The sequence below is a fragment of the Cynocephalus volans genome, chromosome 10, assembly GCF_027409185.1.
Source record: "Cynocephalus volans isolate mCynVol1 chromosome 10, mCynVol1.pri, whole genome shotgun sequence".
NCBI classification, from domain to species: domain Eukaryota; kingdom Metazoa; phylum Chordata; class Mammalia; order Dermoptera; family Cynocephalidae; genus Cynocephalus; species Cynocephalus volans.
Window position 1 is genome coordinate 103,289,208 of NC_084469.1, and position 18,796 is coordinate 103,308,003.

Genomic DNA, 18,796 nt, shown 5'->3' on the forward strand with positions numbered 1-18,796 from the left:
GGTGGCCTCCAAGATGACACATTTTCCCAGCCTGTCAGGGACCCACCTGAGTGCTGCTTGCCCTGTGGAGTTGTCCCCTGTGATTCTAGCCCCTCATCCTCTAGCCCCAGAACTTCAGCAGCACAGATTTGCAGTGGGGTGGGGCAGACATCCCTGAGGTGGCCATGGCATTACTAACACGCCTCAGGCTGGTGTTGTTTTCTTCGTGCCCCCTGTTGGAGACCCCACCTTGAGGGAGCCTCTCTAAAGAAGCAGCCCCAGACAGGCATCTGTTCAGGGCTCTGGCCTGCCTTGTTCCTCTTACTGCAGGGAGAAGAAATTCTGCTCTGGTTCAACCTCGATGAGCCAGAACCCAGCACAATCTCTTGGTCCCAGAGCTCCCTTTTGGGTCACCCCCACCTGCTTGCCCCTCTTCCTGTCCCCTACCTCTCCAGGCCATGTGCACATAGCCCCCAAAATACACCAGCTGATATAGCAGCGATGGTGCTTTCTAGATTGATATCTAGAGGCTGACACGGGGGCCTTTCTGAATCTTGGAGCCCTCAAGGGCCTGCCTCCATCCAAGGCTCACCCACAGCTGGCTGAATAAAGAGACAACTTGAGAGGCTGGCTGCCAGCCATGGCGTCTACCAGGAGTTTCCTGATGGATAGGGCTGTGTCGAGGGGGGGGCATCTGGTCACCACTGCCACATCCAGGTCCCTGTGGCTTCCCTCCCAGGATGCCCTCCCCCTGGGGTACTGTCTGGGAACGAGGAGGCAGGGTGTGCATTACCCACCTGACCACAGGTGACCCCGGGCCAGTGACCGAGCCTGAGCCCATCTGAGCAGTTGTCCACTGGGCCCATCTGAGTGGGGGGGACTTTTGGGGGAGGACACAGCATGTGCAAAGGCCCAGAACCTGCTCATTTAGGGATGTGGAAGGCCAGGGGGAAGGGTCTGGGGACGGGTACAGATCATACCGGACCTGGACTGCCAGTCCAAGAGCTAGGATGTCTCCCCAACCAAGGTTTTGAAAAGCAGCAGGGAACACGGTCCAGCTTGTTTTTTGTTTGCTTGTTTGTCAGATATTTCCCAGGGGTCTCCTGTGTGCCAAAGCCTGGCTTGGGGTATAGCTGTGCCTGTCAGAAGAGGCTGCTGCTGCCGTGATGAGACACAGCTCGCCCTCAGCCCTGGCCTCCCTGGCCCAAGCCCAGCCCTGGGCGCAGCCAAGCTTCCCTTGGCCACAGGTCCTGTGGTCGCCCGCCTGGCGCCAGGTTGGAGAGGGGTGCCCAGGGCAACTGGTTGGGTTGCCAGGCTGCTTTGTAAACAGAGGCCCTCCCTGGGTCTACTTGCTGTTGCTCAGGCACAGGCAACAGATTGACTTTATCTCCTGCTGCAGGAGGGGTGTGGTCACCATGCCAAGGTTTGGTGTCCCTTCCTGGGACCCACTTATAGCTGGATCTGCGACCATCTTATCTTGGGTCCCTGTGGGCGCAGTATGGCTGTGAGCCTGGGACAGTGGCCTGCCAATACCCTCCTCCCTCCTGCTCATGGTCAGAAGGTTCCACCATGCCCTGCCCCCTCAGGAGGGCAGCACCTGGCCCTGAAGTGAGAGGGAGTCTGGCAGGGCCCCCGGGTGTGGCGGGGAGCCCTTGTCCAGGCCCTGGCCCTTGCCTGGTCCTCCCAACAGGGGAACAAGGGTCCACCGAATCCCTGCAGGCCCCTCCTATCTGGACTCACCAAGTCAGAGCATTGTTTTTCTCTTGCTGCAAAATTCACAGTAACATAAAATAAACCATTTTACGCTGTTGTGTAACCATTATTTCCTACATCTACTCCCAAAACATTTTCACCCCCCAAAGGGAACCACATATTCATTAAGCAGTTGCTGCTGTTCCTACCCTCCCCCCACCCTTGGCTACCACCGGTTTGCTTTCTGTCTCCCTGGATATACATGCTCTGCATATTATGTGACCTTCTGTGTCTGGCTTCTTTCACTGAGCATGTTTTTGATAGTCATCCATGTTACTGCACATATCAGTGCTTTCTTTCTTTCTTTCTTTCTTTTTGGCAGCTGGCTGGTGTGGAGATCTGAACCCTTGACCTTGGTGTTATAACATCACGCTCTAACCAACTGAGCTAACTGGCCAGCCCCCAGTACTTTATTTCTTTTTATGGCTGAATAATATTGTTTTATAGATATACCATATTTTCTTTATCCATTTGAGGGACATTTGGGTTGTGTTTCTACTTTTTGGGCTATTGTGAATAGTACTGCCATGAATATTTGCATACAAGTATTTGACTCTCTGCTTAGAATTTTTTGGAGTATACTTAAGAGTGGAGTTGCTCAGTCAAATGGTAATTCCTTTTTTTTTTTTTTTTTGGAGTTAAGAGCTGTTTATATATTGTGGGTACTAGATCCTTATCAGATACATGATTGGAAAATACTTTCTCTCATTCCGTAGGTTGTCTTCACTTTCTTGATAATGTCCTTTGATGTACAAAAGTTTTTAATTTTGGTGAAGTCCAATTTATGTGTTTTTTTCTTTTGTTGCTTATGCTTTTGGTGTACTATCTAAGAATCCATTGCCAAATCCAAGGTTATAAAGATTCACTCCCTTGTTTTCTTCTAATAGTTTTATAATTTTAGCTCTTATATGTAGGACATTGATCCAGTTTGAGTTAGTTTTGTTTTGTGTATGGTGTGAGGTAGGGGTCTGACTTTATTCTTTTCCACATGGTTTATTCAGTTGTCCCAGCACCATTTATTGAAGAGACTATTTTTCCCCATTGAATGTTCCTGGCACCTTTGTTAATAAAATCAGTAGATCATAAATACAAGAGTTTATTTCTGGACTCTAATTCTATTCCACTGATCTAAACTTCCGTTCTTTTGCCAGTACTACACCGTTTGATTGCTGTATCTTTGTAGTACATTTCAAAATTGGGAAGTGTGAATTCTCCAACTTTGTTCTTTTTCAGGATTGTTTCAGCCATTAAGAATGATTGGAAACATTTTTTACTATACATTTGTGTTGTTGATGTTTATGTGATAAGCCATTTGAAAGCAGACTGTAGGCATAACAAGAATTCACTCTACTTCTGTGTGTGTCTTCTAAGAATGAGGGCATCCTTCTAAAAAGCACAATGCCATGGTCACATCCAAATCATTTTAAACTATTGCACATGTGGTCCATACTCACCTTTCCCCGGTTGTCCTTTATAGCTTTTTAAAGACATTTTCTATCAGGCTGCAGTCCAACATTGCACTTTGGATGTGAGGGTTGCCTCTCGTCTCCTGCACTTGGAGTAGTTGCTAGTATTTTTGTCTTCCCTGCCGCTGGCCATTTTGGAGAGACCAGGCTGGTTGTGTTGCAGACTGCCCCACACCTGCCATGGTCCATTGTCTCCTTGTGATGGGACTATGTAAACATTTTTGCCCAAAACACTGTATAGATGCTATGTCCATTCTGCTGCGACATGGCAGGGGCACAACGTCCAGTTGGTTTGTCTTCTTCCTGATGGCACTAAGTTTCACTATTTGGCTGAGGTGGGTGCACCGTGTGTTGAATGAGTGACTAGTAACAGTAATCGTAATGGGCGCAGGGGTACAGTGCTTCCTGTGTGCTGGGCTCTGTGATATGCAGTAACTCACAGGATCCCTGCCCCACCGTCAGCCCCATTTGACAGATGAGAAACCTGAGGCCAAGTGACCTGCCTGCGTCATACACTGAGTCAGAAGCCTAGATGAGGCATCAACCCAGGTATCCAGGCTCCAATGGCCACACTCACAGTCACTAAACCACAGTCACTATAGCCTCTGGCTCTGAACTTGGTGAAGGCTGGTGACCCCTTCCATGTGACACAGAGGATCTGTGAATGAATGCCTGGCTCCCTCAGCTGGGCCTGGGGTATCCTGCCGGCTTCCAGGGATCCCTGACCCTGCTGTAATTGCCCTTTTCTTGCCTGTGTCTCCCCATGGGCCAGGGCCATGCTCAGTGGCCCTGCCTGCTTGCCACAGACTGCCCAGGGCCAGGACACATTTCTGAGTGCCCAGGCTGGGCCCCCCGTGTCAGCCATGGTCACCCTGTGGGCACAGGCTGTGTCCTTGCCACCTGATTGACCGCCACCTTGTCCGCAGAATGGGTTAGGCAGGCAGGGCTGCTTCTGGGGCAGTTTTGTGGCACCTTGGAAGAATCTGGGGGTGCTGAGAGGAGGGAGGCAGGGTCGCGGGTTCCAATGATGGCAGGTGATAGGGAGCCACTGCTCACACCAGCCCCTTCTCTCGTAGATGAGGACGTGTGTGTGTTTAAGTGCTCGGTGTCCCGGGAGACGGAGTGCAGCCGTGTGGGCAAGCAGTCCTTCATCATCACGCTGGGCTGCAACAGTGTCCTCATCCAGTTTGCCACACCGAATGGTACGTGTCCCTTCTGCGGTCATAGCAGTACAGCCTGAGCACCCAGAGCAGGTATGGAGGGGGCCTGGAGGCTGCTTAAATCACAGCCCATCTGTCCCAGCGAAGGCTCCCCTGCCGTCGAAAACCGTATTACCCGGGCTGGCCAGTTAGCTCAGTTGGTTAGAGTGTGGTGTTACAACACCAAGGTCAAGGGTTCAGATCCCTGTACCAGGCAGCCACCAAAAGAAGAGGGAAAAAAAATATTTCTGCATGGAAGTATATCCACAGTAAAAATACATTCTTGTTGCCTGGGACAAAACACTTGGCCCCAGGCCCTCCCTGGATGGCTCCTTTGGGTTCTTTAGGGCTCTGGCTCTTATGTCCCCTCCTCTGAGAGGCATGCGCTGACCACGTGGTCCCAGCCACACTGCAGATCTCTTGGAGGGGCCCGTCAGATGGAGGTCTGGGCCTGGTCTTCCCGACAGAGGCCAGTCCTGGGCCAGCTATGGTTGCAGCTCAGGGCATGGGGCAAGGTGAGGTCCAAGAGGCCGGCAGAGGCTTTGTTCTGGGCCCAGAGAGAAGCCACTGGAGGGGCCTAACCAGACCCGTGTAGGGGATACAGAGGGACACACTGAGCACTGAGGAGGGGTTGTGGAGCCCCAGGCGAGTGCAGCTGGTGGTTTAGGCGGGGCAGCAGTAGAGGCGGTGATGACTCCGAGGTTGGAGACCATCTGAAGGTCCCGCAACAGGGCTTGGTCACCTGAGAGCTGAGGTATGCAAGGTGGTTGGTGCTGGGGCTGGGGGGGCTAAAACTGGAGAGGCTGTCTGGCTATGACCACCACCTAGGAGCCCCCTCACCTTGTCTCGGTGCCCCCCGATGGAGGAGACTCCACACACCCCAGACGATCTTCAGGGCCACCTACCCTTGTGTGAAGCTGCACTTTGTCCAGGGTGGGGACAGCAGCCACTTCACCACCTCCAGGAACAGCCATTAACGGCAGTATTATAAACCCCTCTAGTTTTTTCCTACTCTATGAATATTTATATTTTAATTTTTTTCTTTCACTTCTTTCAGTTTTTTTATTTTTATTTATTTATTTTTATTTTTTGGTAGATCTGAACCCTTGGCCTTGGTGTTATTACACTGTGCTCTAACCAATTGAGCTAACTGGCTAGCCCCAGTTTTTTTAAATTATAAAATATACATAACAAAATATTAACCATTTTAACCCTTTTTGAGTGGGGCCGACCCCGTGGCTCACTTGGGAGAGTGCGGCACTGGGAGCGCAGCAGCGCTCCCGCCGCAGGTTCGGATCCTATATGGGGATGGCTGGTTCTCTCACTGGCTGAGCGCGGTCACAAAAAAGGACAAAAAAAAAAAAAAAAAAAAATGAGTGTACAGTGGTATTAAGTCTGTTCACACTGTGTGTAACCATTAGCACTATCCATCTCAAGAATTTTCTCATCTTCCCCACCTGTGTATTTTAATTTTTTAAGAGACCATCTTATAAGCACTGTTCTAGTTTTTATTTTATTTGATATAATTTAGTGGTTCATTCTGTGTTGGTCAATGTCGATTTTTTTTTCCTTTTTTTGGTGACTGGTCGGTACAGGGATTGAACCCTGGACCTTGGTGTTATCAGCGCTGTGCTCTAACCACTGAAATAACCAGCCAGCCCCAAATGTTCATTTTAAAGGGCTGCGTAACATCGCGTCCTGGGGAAGGGTGGTGATTGGTTCCCTGATGTGCTTTTCTGTGTCCATGGGGTTTATCCAGTCCCTTCTTATTAGACGTTAGGTGGCACCTCTTGTGTCCACTGCCACATGCAGATGCTGCCATAACTTCTGGGTGGACTTGGTGTTACTTGCTACAGGTTTGGCACCTGGGTCAGTGGGCGTGTGTCTGCTAAACTTTCGCCACGCATCCCTTTGGTGAGGACACACCCAGGCCCATTCCCACCAGACACCAGCCTGAGTGTGGGGAAAATCTACTTGTGCAGGCCTGCCTGCCCTTCTTCTTTTCTTTTAAATTTGAACATTGTTTGGGGGAAAAAGAAACACCTAATCACACATGTTCAAGGTAGAAAAGTCAGGGTGTGCGGCCAAGATGGAGCAAATGCCTCAGTCCATCTGGAACCCTCTGCCCAGATGACCACATGTGCCAACCTCCTGGGGTGGGTTGCTGACCACCCCCGGTGACCTGGCTTCCCTCTTCTAGATTTCTGTTCCTTCTACAACATCCTGAAGACCTGCCGGGGCCACACCCTAGAGCGATCAGTATTCAGCGAGCGGACAGAGGAGTCCTCTGCCGTGCAGTACTTCCAGGTGGGTTGGCGCTCACAGGAGGCCACTCAGCACAGGGCAGGCCCACCTGGGTCCCCTGGCTCTGTCCCCTACTAGCTGCATAGCCTTGGGCAGGTTTCCTACACTTGCTGGGCCTCAGTTTCCTTATACGTGAAGAGGAAACGCAGGTGCCTGCCTAAGAGGGTTGCTGGAAGGATCTGAGTGCAGGTGCAGCTCAGGCCCATAGGCGTTTTGAATACTAATAGAGCAGTCATAATGTCCTGAGCACTCACGGCATGCCAGGCACTGGTCTCAGTGCTCTGACATGCACAGAAGCACTGGACCCTCACAGCAACTCTAAGAGGTAAGTGCTGTTATTGTCCCATTTTGCAGATGAGAAAACTGAGGCTCAGAGAGGTTAAGTGACTTGCTCCAAGTCACACAGCTATTATGCAACAGAGCCAAGATGGGAAGCCAGGGCTGCCTGATGCCACAGCCTGTTCCCCTGCCCTGGTGCCACGCTGCTTTCCGACCGCCTGTTGTCTTACAGAGAGACACCGCACCTCACCTGCCTGGCACTCTGAGCTCTAGGGTTCTGTTCCATCTGTTCCTCCTCTTCTTTGGGGCCCCTAAGATGGGGCACGTGGCCCCTGATACTGGATCCCTGCCTGTGGCAGATCTTGTGTGCTGGGTGGCTACCAGGTCCAGGCAGCATCCATTTGTGTCCTTTGGCCACAGTATGGCGGTGTCCCTCTTGGGGGCTGCTCTCTGGCTCCCCGATCCCTTTTCTGGAGCAGCCGGCAGGTACCAGTGGGGACCAGGCCAGCAGAGGGTGCACGGCCTCCCAAGCGAGGTTTGTGCCGAAGATGGCTCCTCCTTCTGTCGCAGGGCTGGCCAGGGCCTTGTCCGTCTGTCCCTCTGCGTGCCCTGTGCCATTGGTGTGTCTCTGTTCCAGTTTTATGGCTACCTGTCACAGCAGCAGAACATGATGCAGGACTATGTGCGGACGGGCACCTACCAGCGTGCGATCCTGCAGAACCACACTGATTTCAAGGACAAGGTGAGTGGGGCGGGCACACACACGAGGGAGGCCCCGTGACCCCTGGCAGTGACAGTGGCCTGTCTTTCTCTGCCCTTCCTCAGGCTCCACACCGCCTCCTTGATTCTGTTACCTCAATTTTTTTGTCTTTGCTCATTGATTTTATCTTTAATTTTTTCAGATTACAAAAGTAAAATCTACTTATTGTATAAACCCAAAAGAACAGTGTGTACAGTATAGGCATGAAAGGCCTTGTCATTGTCCTTCAGAACAATCACTGCCAGCAGCATAAGATCTCTTCCAAATTTTTCCCCATGCGTACATCAGCATATATTTCAGAATTATTTCACTGAGTCTTTTTTTTGTTTTAATGAATTTGGATTATATTCTACATACTGTAACTGGAGAACACTTTTTTACCCCCCTTACGGTATGTCTTAGGACACTGTTTTTTCCCCCCAGCTTTACTGAAGTGTCATTGACAAATGAAAATGGTATCTATTTAAAGTAGAAAGCGTGATGTTTTGATGTCTGTATACATTGTGAAATAAGGACCTCAGTCAAGCTAATTAACATCGGTCACCTCACGTAGTTACCTTGTTTCATGTGGTAAGAACAGTTAAGCCCCGCCCTCTCAGTAACTCTGAGGTATACAGTATGGTATTAAAAGCTGAAGTCACCATGCAGGACGTTAGGGCTCCAGAAAGAACTTCTTGGGACATGTAGTTAAGGGATGTGCTGTAATTGACCTAGTCACTTCCCTAGCTCCTTTTACAAGCTTTCTTTTTTTTTTTTTTGCAACAGGCCTGTATGAGGACCAAGCCCTGGACCTTAGTGTTATCAGCATCCCACTCTAACCAACTGTGCTAACCAGCCAGCCCTAAAAGCTTTTTAATATTAGCAAATAATGTATATTCACGATTACAAAGAGAGAGGAGCAGTACAGAGCGAAAGTATTCAAAAATCGGTCTGGCTGGTTTGCTCACTTGGTTAGAGTGCAGTGTTACAACACCAAGGTCAAGGGTTCAAATCCCCAGAAGAAAGCAGCCCCTTTCCTGCCCCCCCCCCAAAAAAGGAAATTGATTCCCTTTTCCTCCCATCGTTCAGCACGTATTCTCTTTCGAACCAAATAGGAGCTTGCATTTTTCCTCTCCATTGGGTCTGCATGGATCTGCCTCATCCATCGCCTAGGTCATGCCCCTTAGCATTGCTGAGTGTGTCCCATAGGACACTGGTCCCAGCCCCAGGGAGGAGGAGGTGTGACACAGCAGCCATCTGCCCTTGCCGAGTGGAGTGGGAGCGGCGCCAGGGCCCGGAAAGTGCACGCTCCATAGTGAAGCCCTCCCCGCTCTCCAGGACGAAGCTCCATTGCCTGTTCTTGCAGAGCTCTGAGATGCACCCTAGGCCCTGAGCCCCCCTACTGGGTGCCCCCTCTATGCCTGCCACCGTGTCCAGAGCATTTCTCCTTAGAAAGCTTCCACATGTCACCACTAGAAACAACTATGCCCATTCTCATGTGGAAGCAAGCCCCCAAGCCCAGAACATGGAGTATTCTACCAGACCCCAGCCTAGAGTCTGCCAAGGGTTAGTGTCAAGGCGGCCAGCAGCTCTTGAGGGAGCCCCTACAGCCCCAGGGCTTGGGCGTCTCTCCTGCCACAGCCAAGGCACTGCTGCTTCTCTAGGCAGGAGTCAGCCGAGAGCCGGGAGGTGCTGCCAACTCCTCCCTGCAAGGGCTGCAGAGGCCCTAGAAGGACACCCCTGCTGCCACGCAGACCTCCAGGGGAGGCCCATGCCCCTTGGCCCAGATGAGCCAGAGACCTGCGGGCTGCGGGCCTGAGGCCAGCAGGGAGCCTTCCCTGGGGCTTACCCTCCCAGAGGATTGACCCGGAGTCCGTCGTCAGTAATTCCCCCTTTACCTTGACCAAGAGCCCATGAAGGGCAGACACTGGGACAGAAGACAAACTGGGTGTCACTCCTGGTGCCGCCATCCCCCAGCTCTGAGCAGGTGACTCTGCCCCTCGGAGCCTGGTGCTGTGCGCCTCCATCACAGTCACTGTCCCCTCCCGGAGTCTTGCTCTTACCTCCCCCTCCTCCTATAGATCGTTCTTGATGTTGGCTGCGGCTCTGGGATCCTGTCATTTTTCGCTGCCCAAGCTGGAGCAAGGAAGATCTATGCGGTGGAGGCCAGCACCATGGCCCAGCACGCTGAGGTCAGCATCCTACTGGTGCCCAGCCCCATCCTTGTCCTTCAGCTCTGTGCCTCCCCAGCCTGGGGAAGCCCCCAGGGCCAGGGGAGCCTAATGTTGTCACCTCTGTGCTTTGTTCTCTCCATTATCCCCCAAACCAAAACCATGTGGTTGTGGGAGGGAAGGTCTTGCTGGACCTGAGGTGGTGGCCTCAGGTGGTGTCCCCTGCAAGACTGGTGGGTCACCCACAATGTCATCGGCCATTGGGGACCTTCAGAGACTGGACAGCCTTGTGCTTCAGGCGCTGGGCTGTGAGGTCACAGACCAGGGTGGAATCTCTGGGGTGCACACCCAGCCAACCTCTCCGAGCCCCACTTCCCACATTAGTAAAAGACAGATGACAACAGCTTTTCATTTTTGTGTGTTGATGTTGTCATTTTCCTTTAAAAAAATACTTTTTTTCCTTTTTTCTGTTTTCCTTTTTTTTTTTTACACTGAAACCATTCACAAAATTCAAAACGTAAGAGCTGCCCAAGGGTAGATAGTGAAAACTCTTCCCTCCCCCGCCCTGGCTTCCAGCCACCTGGCCCCTCACCGGAGGGAGAGGCACAGACACCAATCCTTCCAACACCGCTCTGTGCGCGTGTGAGCGAGCGTGTGTTTCTCCTCTTGCCACTGGTATTTTTTTTGATGGCTAGCTGGTATGGGGATCCCAACTCTCAACCTTGGTGTTATCGGCACCGCACTCTGCCAAGTGAGCTAACCGGCCAGCCCTCACTGTTGTTTTGCAGCTGCAAAGCATCCGTTTGCCTGGACTGACCCTTGTCCATTTAGTTGTGTTTAGTCTGTTCTGTTCCCAACCTTTGCATGACAAACATCGCTGTTTTGAGCCCTCTTAACTACACGTCCCCTCTCCCGTGCGTGATGGTATCTTTAGGACACGTTCCTAGCTCTGGAATCGCTGGGTTTGGTGGGGGGTTGCTCCAATTGTAGCTTTGATGGCTATTGCAAAGTCCACTTGTCCCCATCTCTACTGCCATCAGAGTTGTCCTCGCAGGGTGGAGGCAAGGACCTGGGGAGATGTGGCGGGGCTGTAGTGAGCTGCTAGTGGGCCACAGCTAATCCCACCATGGCTAGTGTGCCTATGGAGGTGGGTATGGGTGGAGGCCCTCCCTTGGGAGGAGGGGTCTGGTGGGGGCCCCGTGGCAGGCAGGTGCAGGGAACTCCTGTGACCCCTCCGGCCTGACCGCCCGCAGGTCTTAGTGAAGAGTAACAACCTGACCGACCGCATCGTTGTCATCCCCGGCAAGGTGGAGGAAGTCTCGCTGCCCGAGCAGGTGGACATCATCATTTCAGAGCCCATGGGCTACATGCTCTTCAATGAGCGCATGCTCGAGAGCTACCTCCATGCCAAGAAGTACCTGAAGCCCAGCGGTGAGTGTCCCTGCCGGTGCACTGTTGTGTGGCCACCTGCTGGCCTGGGGGTCTCCAGTTGGAGACCCAGGCTGTGCCTACCAGGTCAAGCCATGCAGGCCCCTCGATGGTTCAGCTTCCTGCTCATCTGTGTCACTGGCCAGGGGTGCAGGGGCATCTGGGCCTTTCCCCCATCCCAACCCTAACTCTGCCCCAGCTTGCTGTAGCTTCAGGAGCCCCAGGCCCCAAATAAGGCCAGTAGTGAGCTACCTGCCCAGCCAGGGTCTGGAGGGGCTCCCCTCAGGCCCCCAGAGAGCCTGGTGCTAGGGGACAGGTGCACATACTGTAACTGGGTGCTGTGGTAGGTGGTTTCCGCAAGTGGCTCACCTGTTACCTTCAGTCCTAGGGCTTTCAGCCTTACCCTCATTCTGGGCAGGTGTTTGACAGGCCCTGCCCTCCCCAGATTCTGGGAGATGAGGTGGGCAGGCATGTGTAATGCGGGTGTATAGGAGTGAGTCGGGGGAGGCAGCTGTCTGGCGAGCCCATCTGTTACCTCTTGTTCATGCCTCTGAGTCACTAGGTAACTGCATATATCTGCCCGTCTGTTGCTGGGGTCTATGCATGGCCCTGAACGTCTGTGGGTGTGTCTGTGTCTCTGCTCAGTTCTGGCGTGTGCCTGTCTGAGTACCTCCGGATAGGCAAGGGGTTGGGCCCGTGCATGCGTGGGGCACAGGAGGGCCATCTGGGCTGGCAGGCACGGGGCAGAGCATGGGAGGCAGGCTGGTGGGGCCCTGCAGGTACCCACTGGGTCCTCCTGTTCTCCCTGGATCTCCAGGGACCTGCCTTGGGAGGTGGATGCCATTTCCCACGGCCGTGTCTTGCAACCTGGGTGTGGGTGTGGGATGTGAGGCTGCCCTGGGAGCAGTCCTAGCCCTGCTCACCTTCCATTCTGCCCTGCTGGTGGGCCAAGCCTGCTGGGGTGAGTTGGGGTGGGGTGGGGAGCAGTAGAGTGAGCTCCTCCTGAAGGTACATGAGGCCGAACAAATCTAGCTCTGATGGGCAGCTGCACACCCCTCCCCTGGTCCAGACGCCTGCTCCATGAGGCTGGAGTCAGCCTGTAAGAGTGGGGCTTCCATTTATCTCAGAAACTCTCCCCCCTGCCATATATCCCCTGGCTAGCAGGAGTTGGAGGTGCCCTCCAGACTGGGGGACACTCACAGGTGCACCCAGGTCTTCCAGGGCAGGGGGTCCAGCCCGTGGCCTCTGATCTAGAGCTCAGCATCTCCCTCCCCCACCCCAGTGGCCACAGCCTCTGGCATACAATGGGGGCAGGGAGGCTCACATTTGAAGGCCAGGTGCTCCCCAAGGGAAGGCAGGGCCTCTGGAGTCTCTGCTCACCCTGCCACTGGCCCATCTCTCTGTCCACTGGGTCACAGATGGAGGACACTGCCCTTCCTCCCCTTCCAGGCCAAGCCACCCCCCTGCCAGCCTGGCATCTGTGCCAGAGCCTAGGCAGCCCCTGTTATGGGGATTCAGCTTATTTCCACCCAGCTTGTGGCCTTGAGAGACCCCAGTGATGGCACAGCCTGGGCCCACCCTTGCTCTGTCCAGAGCCACTGTGTTCGCTTTCCTCAGCTGCGTGTGTGTGGACAACAGTGCCTGAGAGGCACTGCTTGCTTGCTTGTAAGGCTCTGGCAGGTGCCTTTCTGCCTGCCAGCCCCAGTAATGGGACATAAGGACAGGCCCACCTGCCTCCCCAGATCTGTCTGGGTTCAGTGAGATGGTGCAGGTCAAGTGCTCATATGGCCACCGACAGAGTAGGCGCTTAGCACCTCCACGTCGCATGAATGTGTGAATGAATGAATGAGAGGCTGAGAAAGCTTGGGGTTGGGGGTCTTGGGGCCCTTCAGAAGCTCACCAGGCCCTGCAGGATGTGCCACCCTGACACCAGCACCCCTCCCTGCCCCCACTCCCAGGAAACATGTTCCCCACCATTGGTGACGTCCATCTCGCACCCTTCACGGATGAACAGCTCTACATGGAGCAGTTCACCAAGGCCAACTTTTGGTGAGTGTGCTCTGGGTGTCCTGCCCGGGCCCCATGGCCTGCCTTCTTGGGGATGGTCCCCAGACCCCAGGTGGCCCCACCTCTACTCATCTTATCCTCAGTAGGACCTGAAAGACTTGGGCTGGCCAAGGGCCAGCTGGGAGAGAAGGCAGAGCTAGCTTACCCACCTCTCCTGCTGCTGGTGACCTTGCCATTGGGGGTGGGGGCTTTCCACAGGTACCAGCCATCCTTCCATGGAGTGGACCTGTCGGCTCTCCGAGGTGCCGCAGTGGACGAATATTTCCGGCAGCCTGTGGTGGTGAGTAGAATACTCAGGGCACTGTAGTAGGTATCTCTGGGCATGGCTGTCTTCTGGGGTGGCGGGAGGTGGGATACTTCATTGTCAGTTCTTACCCAAACTGTGCAGCTCTAAGGAAGCCAGCACCCTTGTTTGAGCCTTTATTTCCATCTTTTTTTTTTTTTTTTTTGGTCTTTTTTTTTTTCATGACCGGCACTCAGCCAGTGAGTGCACCGGCCATTCCCACATAGGATCCGAACCCGCGGCGGGAGCATCGCCACGCTCCCAGCGCCACACTCTCCCGAGTGCTCCACAGGCTCAGCCCTTCATTTCCATCCTGCACAGCATTCTCTCACTTAGCACACAGCCAGCATGCAGTACATGCCAAATTTTATAAGATGAATTGATCCTTGGTGAGCTGATTTATTGATTGATTTTAGTGAATGAGACTTTTTAATTGATATATAGATCCATGGTTGAAAAATCAAATGAATATGAAAGAGAAAAGCCCCGCCCCCCATCCCCAGCTTCACCATTACGCTCCTGTAGGCAAACAGTATTTTTCCAGAGGCTTTACACTTATATGTGCATATACAAATACATGTGTTTAGCCTTTTTTTCTGACAAAATAGAGCATAATCCACATACTGGTCTGTCTTAATTTCTCTGTGGTCAGAGAACATACACTGTATGATTTCAGTCCTTTGAAATTTGCTGAAACTAGCTTTAAGTCCAGTATTTGGTCTCTTTTGATTAGTACTCTGCATTTGAAAAAAAAACATACTAATCACTTGCTGAATGCAGTGTTATACTAATGTCAGTTAGGTCACATTTGTTAATCATGTTGGTCAAATCTCTCTTTCTCTACTGTTTTTTTGATCTGCTTCTCCTGTTACTGATTGTGGACTTGTTTCTTTTTCCATTTCATTATGATAGTTTTTGCTTTATATATTTTGACATTGTATTATTAGCCATATACAGGTTTAGAATTATTATATCTTCCTGTTGGATTGATTCTATTGTCATCATGAAGTGTCTGTTTTTATCTCTAGTGGTATTTCATGCCTTAAAGTCTATTTTTTTTTTCTGATAGATCATCTATATTGGCTTTCTTTGGGTTAATCTTTATACAGCATATATTTTTCTATCCTACATTCAACCTGCTTGTGTCCTTATTACTTAGTTTTTTTCATATAAGCAGCATATAATGGGGTTTTGTTTTTTAAAACCAGATTTTATCTTTTAATTAGAATATTTAGACCATTTATATTTAATGTAACTACTGATCTATATGTGTGTGTATATCTATCATCTTACTATTTTTCTATTTATCCTGACTTGTTTTTACATTTTCTTGCCTTCTTTTGTTTTAATAAGGTTTATTTTATTATTTCCCCCCCTCTTGATGTTTTGCACTACTTTGGGAGACTCTTGGAGAGTACCTCTTCAAACACTACCTCTGCCCCATTCTCTTTCTTCTTCTGGGACTCTGATTATGGGTACAGTAGACCTTTTCACCATGTCTCAGAAGATTCTTACAACTCTTTTCTCCATTTTCCATCCATTTCTCTCTCATAACTTCATTTTCATATTTTCTGCTGATCCATCTTCCTGTTCCAGGCTTTCTTCACCCTCTCTAATCTGCTTTTCTAAATCTTAATTTAATTCGTACTGTAATTGAATTGAAATTCTTATTGTAATTTTTCAGTTGTAGAATTTCATTTTGGTTATTTCTTGTAATCCCAGTTCTCTGTGAAAGTAGAATTTCATTTTGGTTATATTTTATAAACCCTGTTCTCTGTAAAAATCTCCATTTTTTCCTGAACATATTAGTTATAAGTCTCTGATTATTTCAGTATCTGGAAAAATGGTAGGTGTATTTGTTTATACTCTTCATTTTGGGTTCTGGTCCTTCGATTCCATCCGTTGGTATGCCTGATCATTGAAGGCCAGAATGAAAAATTATAGAGCCTCTGGATGATGTTTTTCATGCTGAAGATTTGCTTTTCTTTAGGCAGTTAGCCATATGGACAGATCACATTGGTCCTGTCGGGCATTTAAGATATTTGGACGCTGCTTTTCAGACTCAGCTTGGCAGGCCTATTTCTTGGCTTTCCTGTTGGGCAGCAGTTCTCAAACATTTTGGTCTCAGGACCCCTTTACAGTCTTAAAAACTGAGGATCCTAAGGAGCTTTTGTTTGTGTGTTATATCTATTGATATACCATCAATATCTATTAGTATTAGGAACTGGACCCAAGAAATTTAAAAATACATGTTTATCAGTTCATTTAGAATCAGTAATAAACCCCTTACATGTTAACATAAGCAGCATTTTTTATGAAGAAAAAAACTATTTCCCAAAACGTTTTTTTCAGTGAGAATAGTGGCATCTTTAGTTTGCAAATCTCTTTAATGTCTGGCTTAATAGAAGACAGCTGGATTCTGCTTCTGCTGTTCAGTCTGTTGTAATACCAAGTGAGTGAAAAAGACAGACCATGTGAGTATCATTAGGAAAATAGTTTTGACCTTGAGGGTGCCCTGGAACGGACCATGCTGAGAACTGCTGCTTTAGGGCCTAGCTTTGGTGGTCTGAGAGCAAGCTTTTCTGGGGTTTTTTGGCAGCTGCCTTGACCTTGGTGTTGTAATATTCCTGTCTAGCCAACTGAGATAACTGGCCAGCACCCTTTCCTCAACTTCGGAGTCTCTTAGAAGCAGCTTTCTGTTTCGTTCCTTGACCTCTGACCCCCAGCCCACGTGCAGCTCAGGGAACTGGCCAGTGCTGAGAGGTGGAACCGCGCACACGGTGTCCGCCTCATTGACTTCACGTCCCTGTGCTTTAGCATCCTGGCCCCTTGCTTCCTAGCTGTCTTGCGATCCCCAAACTCCCCACCCCCCAGGGAGGCCACTGAAAGGTCGAGACGGGGATCTGGCCTCCCCTAGAGAAGAGGCGGAGGCCAAAAACGACTCCCCTCAACACATTTCCCTTTTTGCTAGGATCTTGGCTACTGTGGTTGCTCCCCAATGCTTTCACCAACGGGTTAATGTTTTTTTTGGTATTCAGCTTGCGTAGTTCTTGGCAGGAGTGTGAGTCTGATATAAAACCTACTCCCGTCATAGTTGGGAGTGGATGTCAGAACCCAGTTCTTTAACTTGCTTTTTTCTTAACTTGCATAATGGTTTATCTTGGAGATCTGTCTGCATCCATCCATAAAGAGCCTCTTCATTCTTTCTCACATAAACACTTTTACGGATGGGCCATCGCTGGTTGAATCAGATGGTTTCCGTGTGCTGCTGCTTCAAACAGTCTGTAATTATACATGTGTTTGTTACATGTGCACAGATATCTGTAGCTTAGACTCTCGGAAGTGCAACTGCTGAGTCTCATGCGTGTCATTTATCATTTTGAGAGCTGTCACCTCATCACCCTCCACAGCATGCCAATTCATCCTCCTCTCAGCACATCTGAGAAGGGCAAGCCGGTTTTAGCCGAGTGGCCTCGAGGCTATGGCCAGACTTGAGGAGGGGCAAGTCTCCCTCTTTCTCGCTGGCCCCTGCACCAGAAGCCAGGTCACACCTGTGGTCTCTCTCAGGACACATTTGACATCCGGATCCTGATGGCCAAGTCTGTCAAGTATACAGTGAACTTCTTAGAAGCCAAAGAAGGAGATTTGCACAGGTACCCATGTCCTGTCCTCCTGGGCCTGGCTCAAGCCAAGGTCAGGCCACCACTGCTTCCCACCAGCGTTCTGTGGTCCCAGGGCAGGTGGGTGGGGGCCCCAGGCCCATGCACCTACCATCCCCTTCCTCTCCCGGCAGCCCGTCTGGCTTCCTCAGCAACCACTGCCTTTTGCCTTCCAGGATAGAAATCCCATTCAAATTCCACATGCTGCACTCAGGGCTGGTCCACGGTCTGGCTTTCTGGTTTGACGTTGCTTTCATCGGCTCCATGTGAGTGCAGCAGGGCTGACCCTTCTGCCCCGCTGCCCGCTCCCTGGGCTTCCCTGCAGCTGTCACCCTAGGTCTGGCTGGGGCAGGCATTGCGCTGGGGGCCAGGAGGGTGGGACACAACTCCTCCAGGTTCCATTGGCCCTTCCAAAGGGCAGTGAGAGCTTGTCTTTGAGCACAAGACTGTTGTGGGAGGGGTGTGTGTGTCTACCATGTTCTCAGTGACTGTCCCCCATGGGCTCTTGTCTTTATCTGGACATGAATGTGTCAGGGTGAGTAGGAGCCATGGCTGCGGATACCTCATGTGCGTGTGTGCACCTGGGGGGCCATCCTGTCACAGCTCCAGGGCCCCAGGCAGACCTGCCAGAGGGGGCAGGCGCTTGGGGAAGAGTTCCAGGTGTACAGGGTGGTGGCCCAAATGGTGGCACCAGCCCAGTCAACTGCATGCCTATCCCTGATTGACAGAATGACTGTGTGGCTGTCCACGGCCCCAACGGAGCCCCTGACCCACTGGTACCAGGTCCGGTGCCTGTTCCAGTCACCGCTGTTTGCCAAGGCCGGAGATACGCTCTCAGGGACATGTCTGCTTATTGCCAACAAAAGGTGAGGCCTGCCACCCAGGGCTGGGGGAGACAGGTCCATCTACCCAGCCAGCTTATGCCGCCCGCCCCTGCCCCCTCCACAGACAGAGCTACGACATCAGTATTGTGGCCCAGGTCGACCAGACGGGCTCCAAATCCAGTAACCTCCTGGATCTGAAAAACCCCTTCTTCAGGTAGGAGGGGACCTCAGCCCGAGTGGGGGGTGACCATGGCCTCGCAGCCCCCGCGGCCCTGCCCACGGGTCCGTCTCTGCCGCAGATACACAGGCACAACACCCTCACCGCCCCCCGGCTCCCACTACACGTCTCCCTCTGAGAACATGTGGAACACGGGCAGCACCTACAACCTCAGCAGTGGGATGGCCGTGGCTGGTGAGTCACCTGCCTGCAACACCCTGGCAACCCCCCACCCCTGGGGCCTGCCTCTGGCATGCCCCCACTGGCCACTGCCCCCAGCCTGACGCCTCCCTTTCCGGGCTCAGGGATGCCGACGGCCTATGACCTGAGCAGTGTTATCGCCAGCGGCTCCAGTGTGGGCCACAACAACCTGATTCCTCTAGGTGAGTGTCCCCCGGGGTATGGGGGTGGGGGGGCAGCGCCCGGACC

General features: G+C 51.6%; 1 protein-coding gene across 3 annotated transcripts in view; it reads left to right on the forward strand.

Moving 5' to 3' along the window:
* CARM1 (coactivator associated arginine methyltransferase 1) overlaps positions 1–18,796 on the forward strand; it is a 39,473-nt gene that overhangs the window by 18,654 nt on the left and 2,023 nt on the right. For all 3 annotated transcript variants that reach the window (XM_063110266.1, XM_063110267.1, XM_063110268.1), the window contains exons 2-14: positions 4,274–4,399; positions 6,597–6,703; positions 7,617–7,721; positions 9,800–9,910; positions 11,143–11,320; positions 13,276–13,366; positions 13,583–13,664; positions 17,235–17,320; positions 17,503–17,592; positions 18,055–18,192; positions 18,275–18,364; positions 18,450–18,562; positions 18,673–18,750. In XM_063110266.1, the coding sequence (XP_062966336.1) occupies positions 4,274–4,399; positions 6,597–6,703; positions 7,617–7,721; positions 9,800–9,910; positions 11,143–11,320; positions 13,276–13,366; positions 13,583–13,664; positions 17,235–17,320; positions 17,503–17,592; positions 18,055–18,192; positions 18,275–18,364; positions 18,450–18,562; positions 18,673–18,750 (1,395 nt within the window). The remainder of the gene's footprint in view (positions 1–4,273; positions 4,400–6,596; positions 6,704–7,616; positions 7,722–9,799; positions 9,911–11,142; positions 11,321–13,275; positions 13,367–13,582; positions 13,665–17,234; positions 17,321–17,502; positions 17,593–18,054; positions 18,193–18,274; positions 18,365–18,449; positions 18,563–18,672; positions 18,751–18,796) is intronic.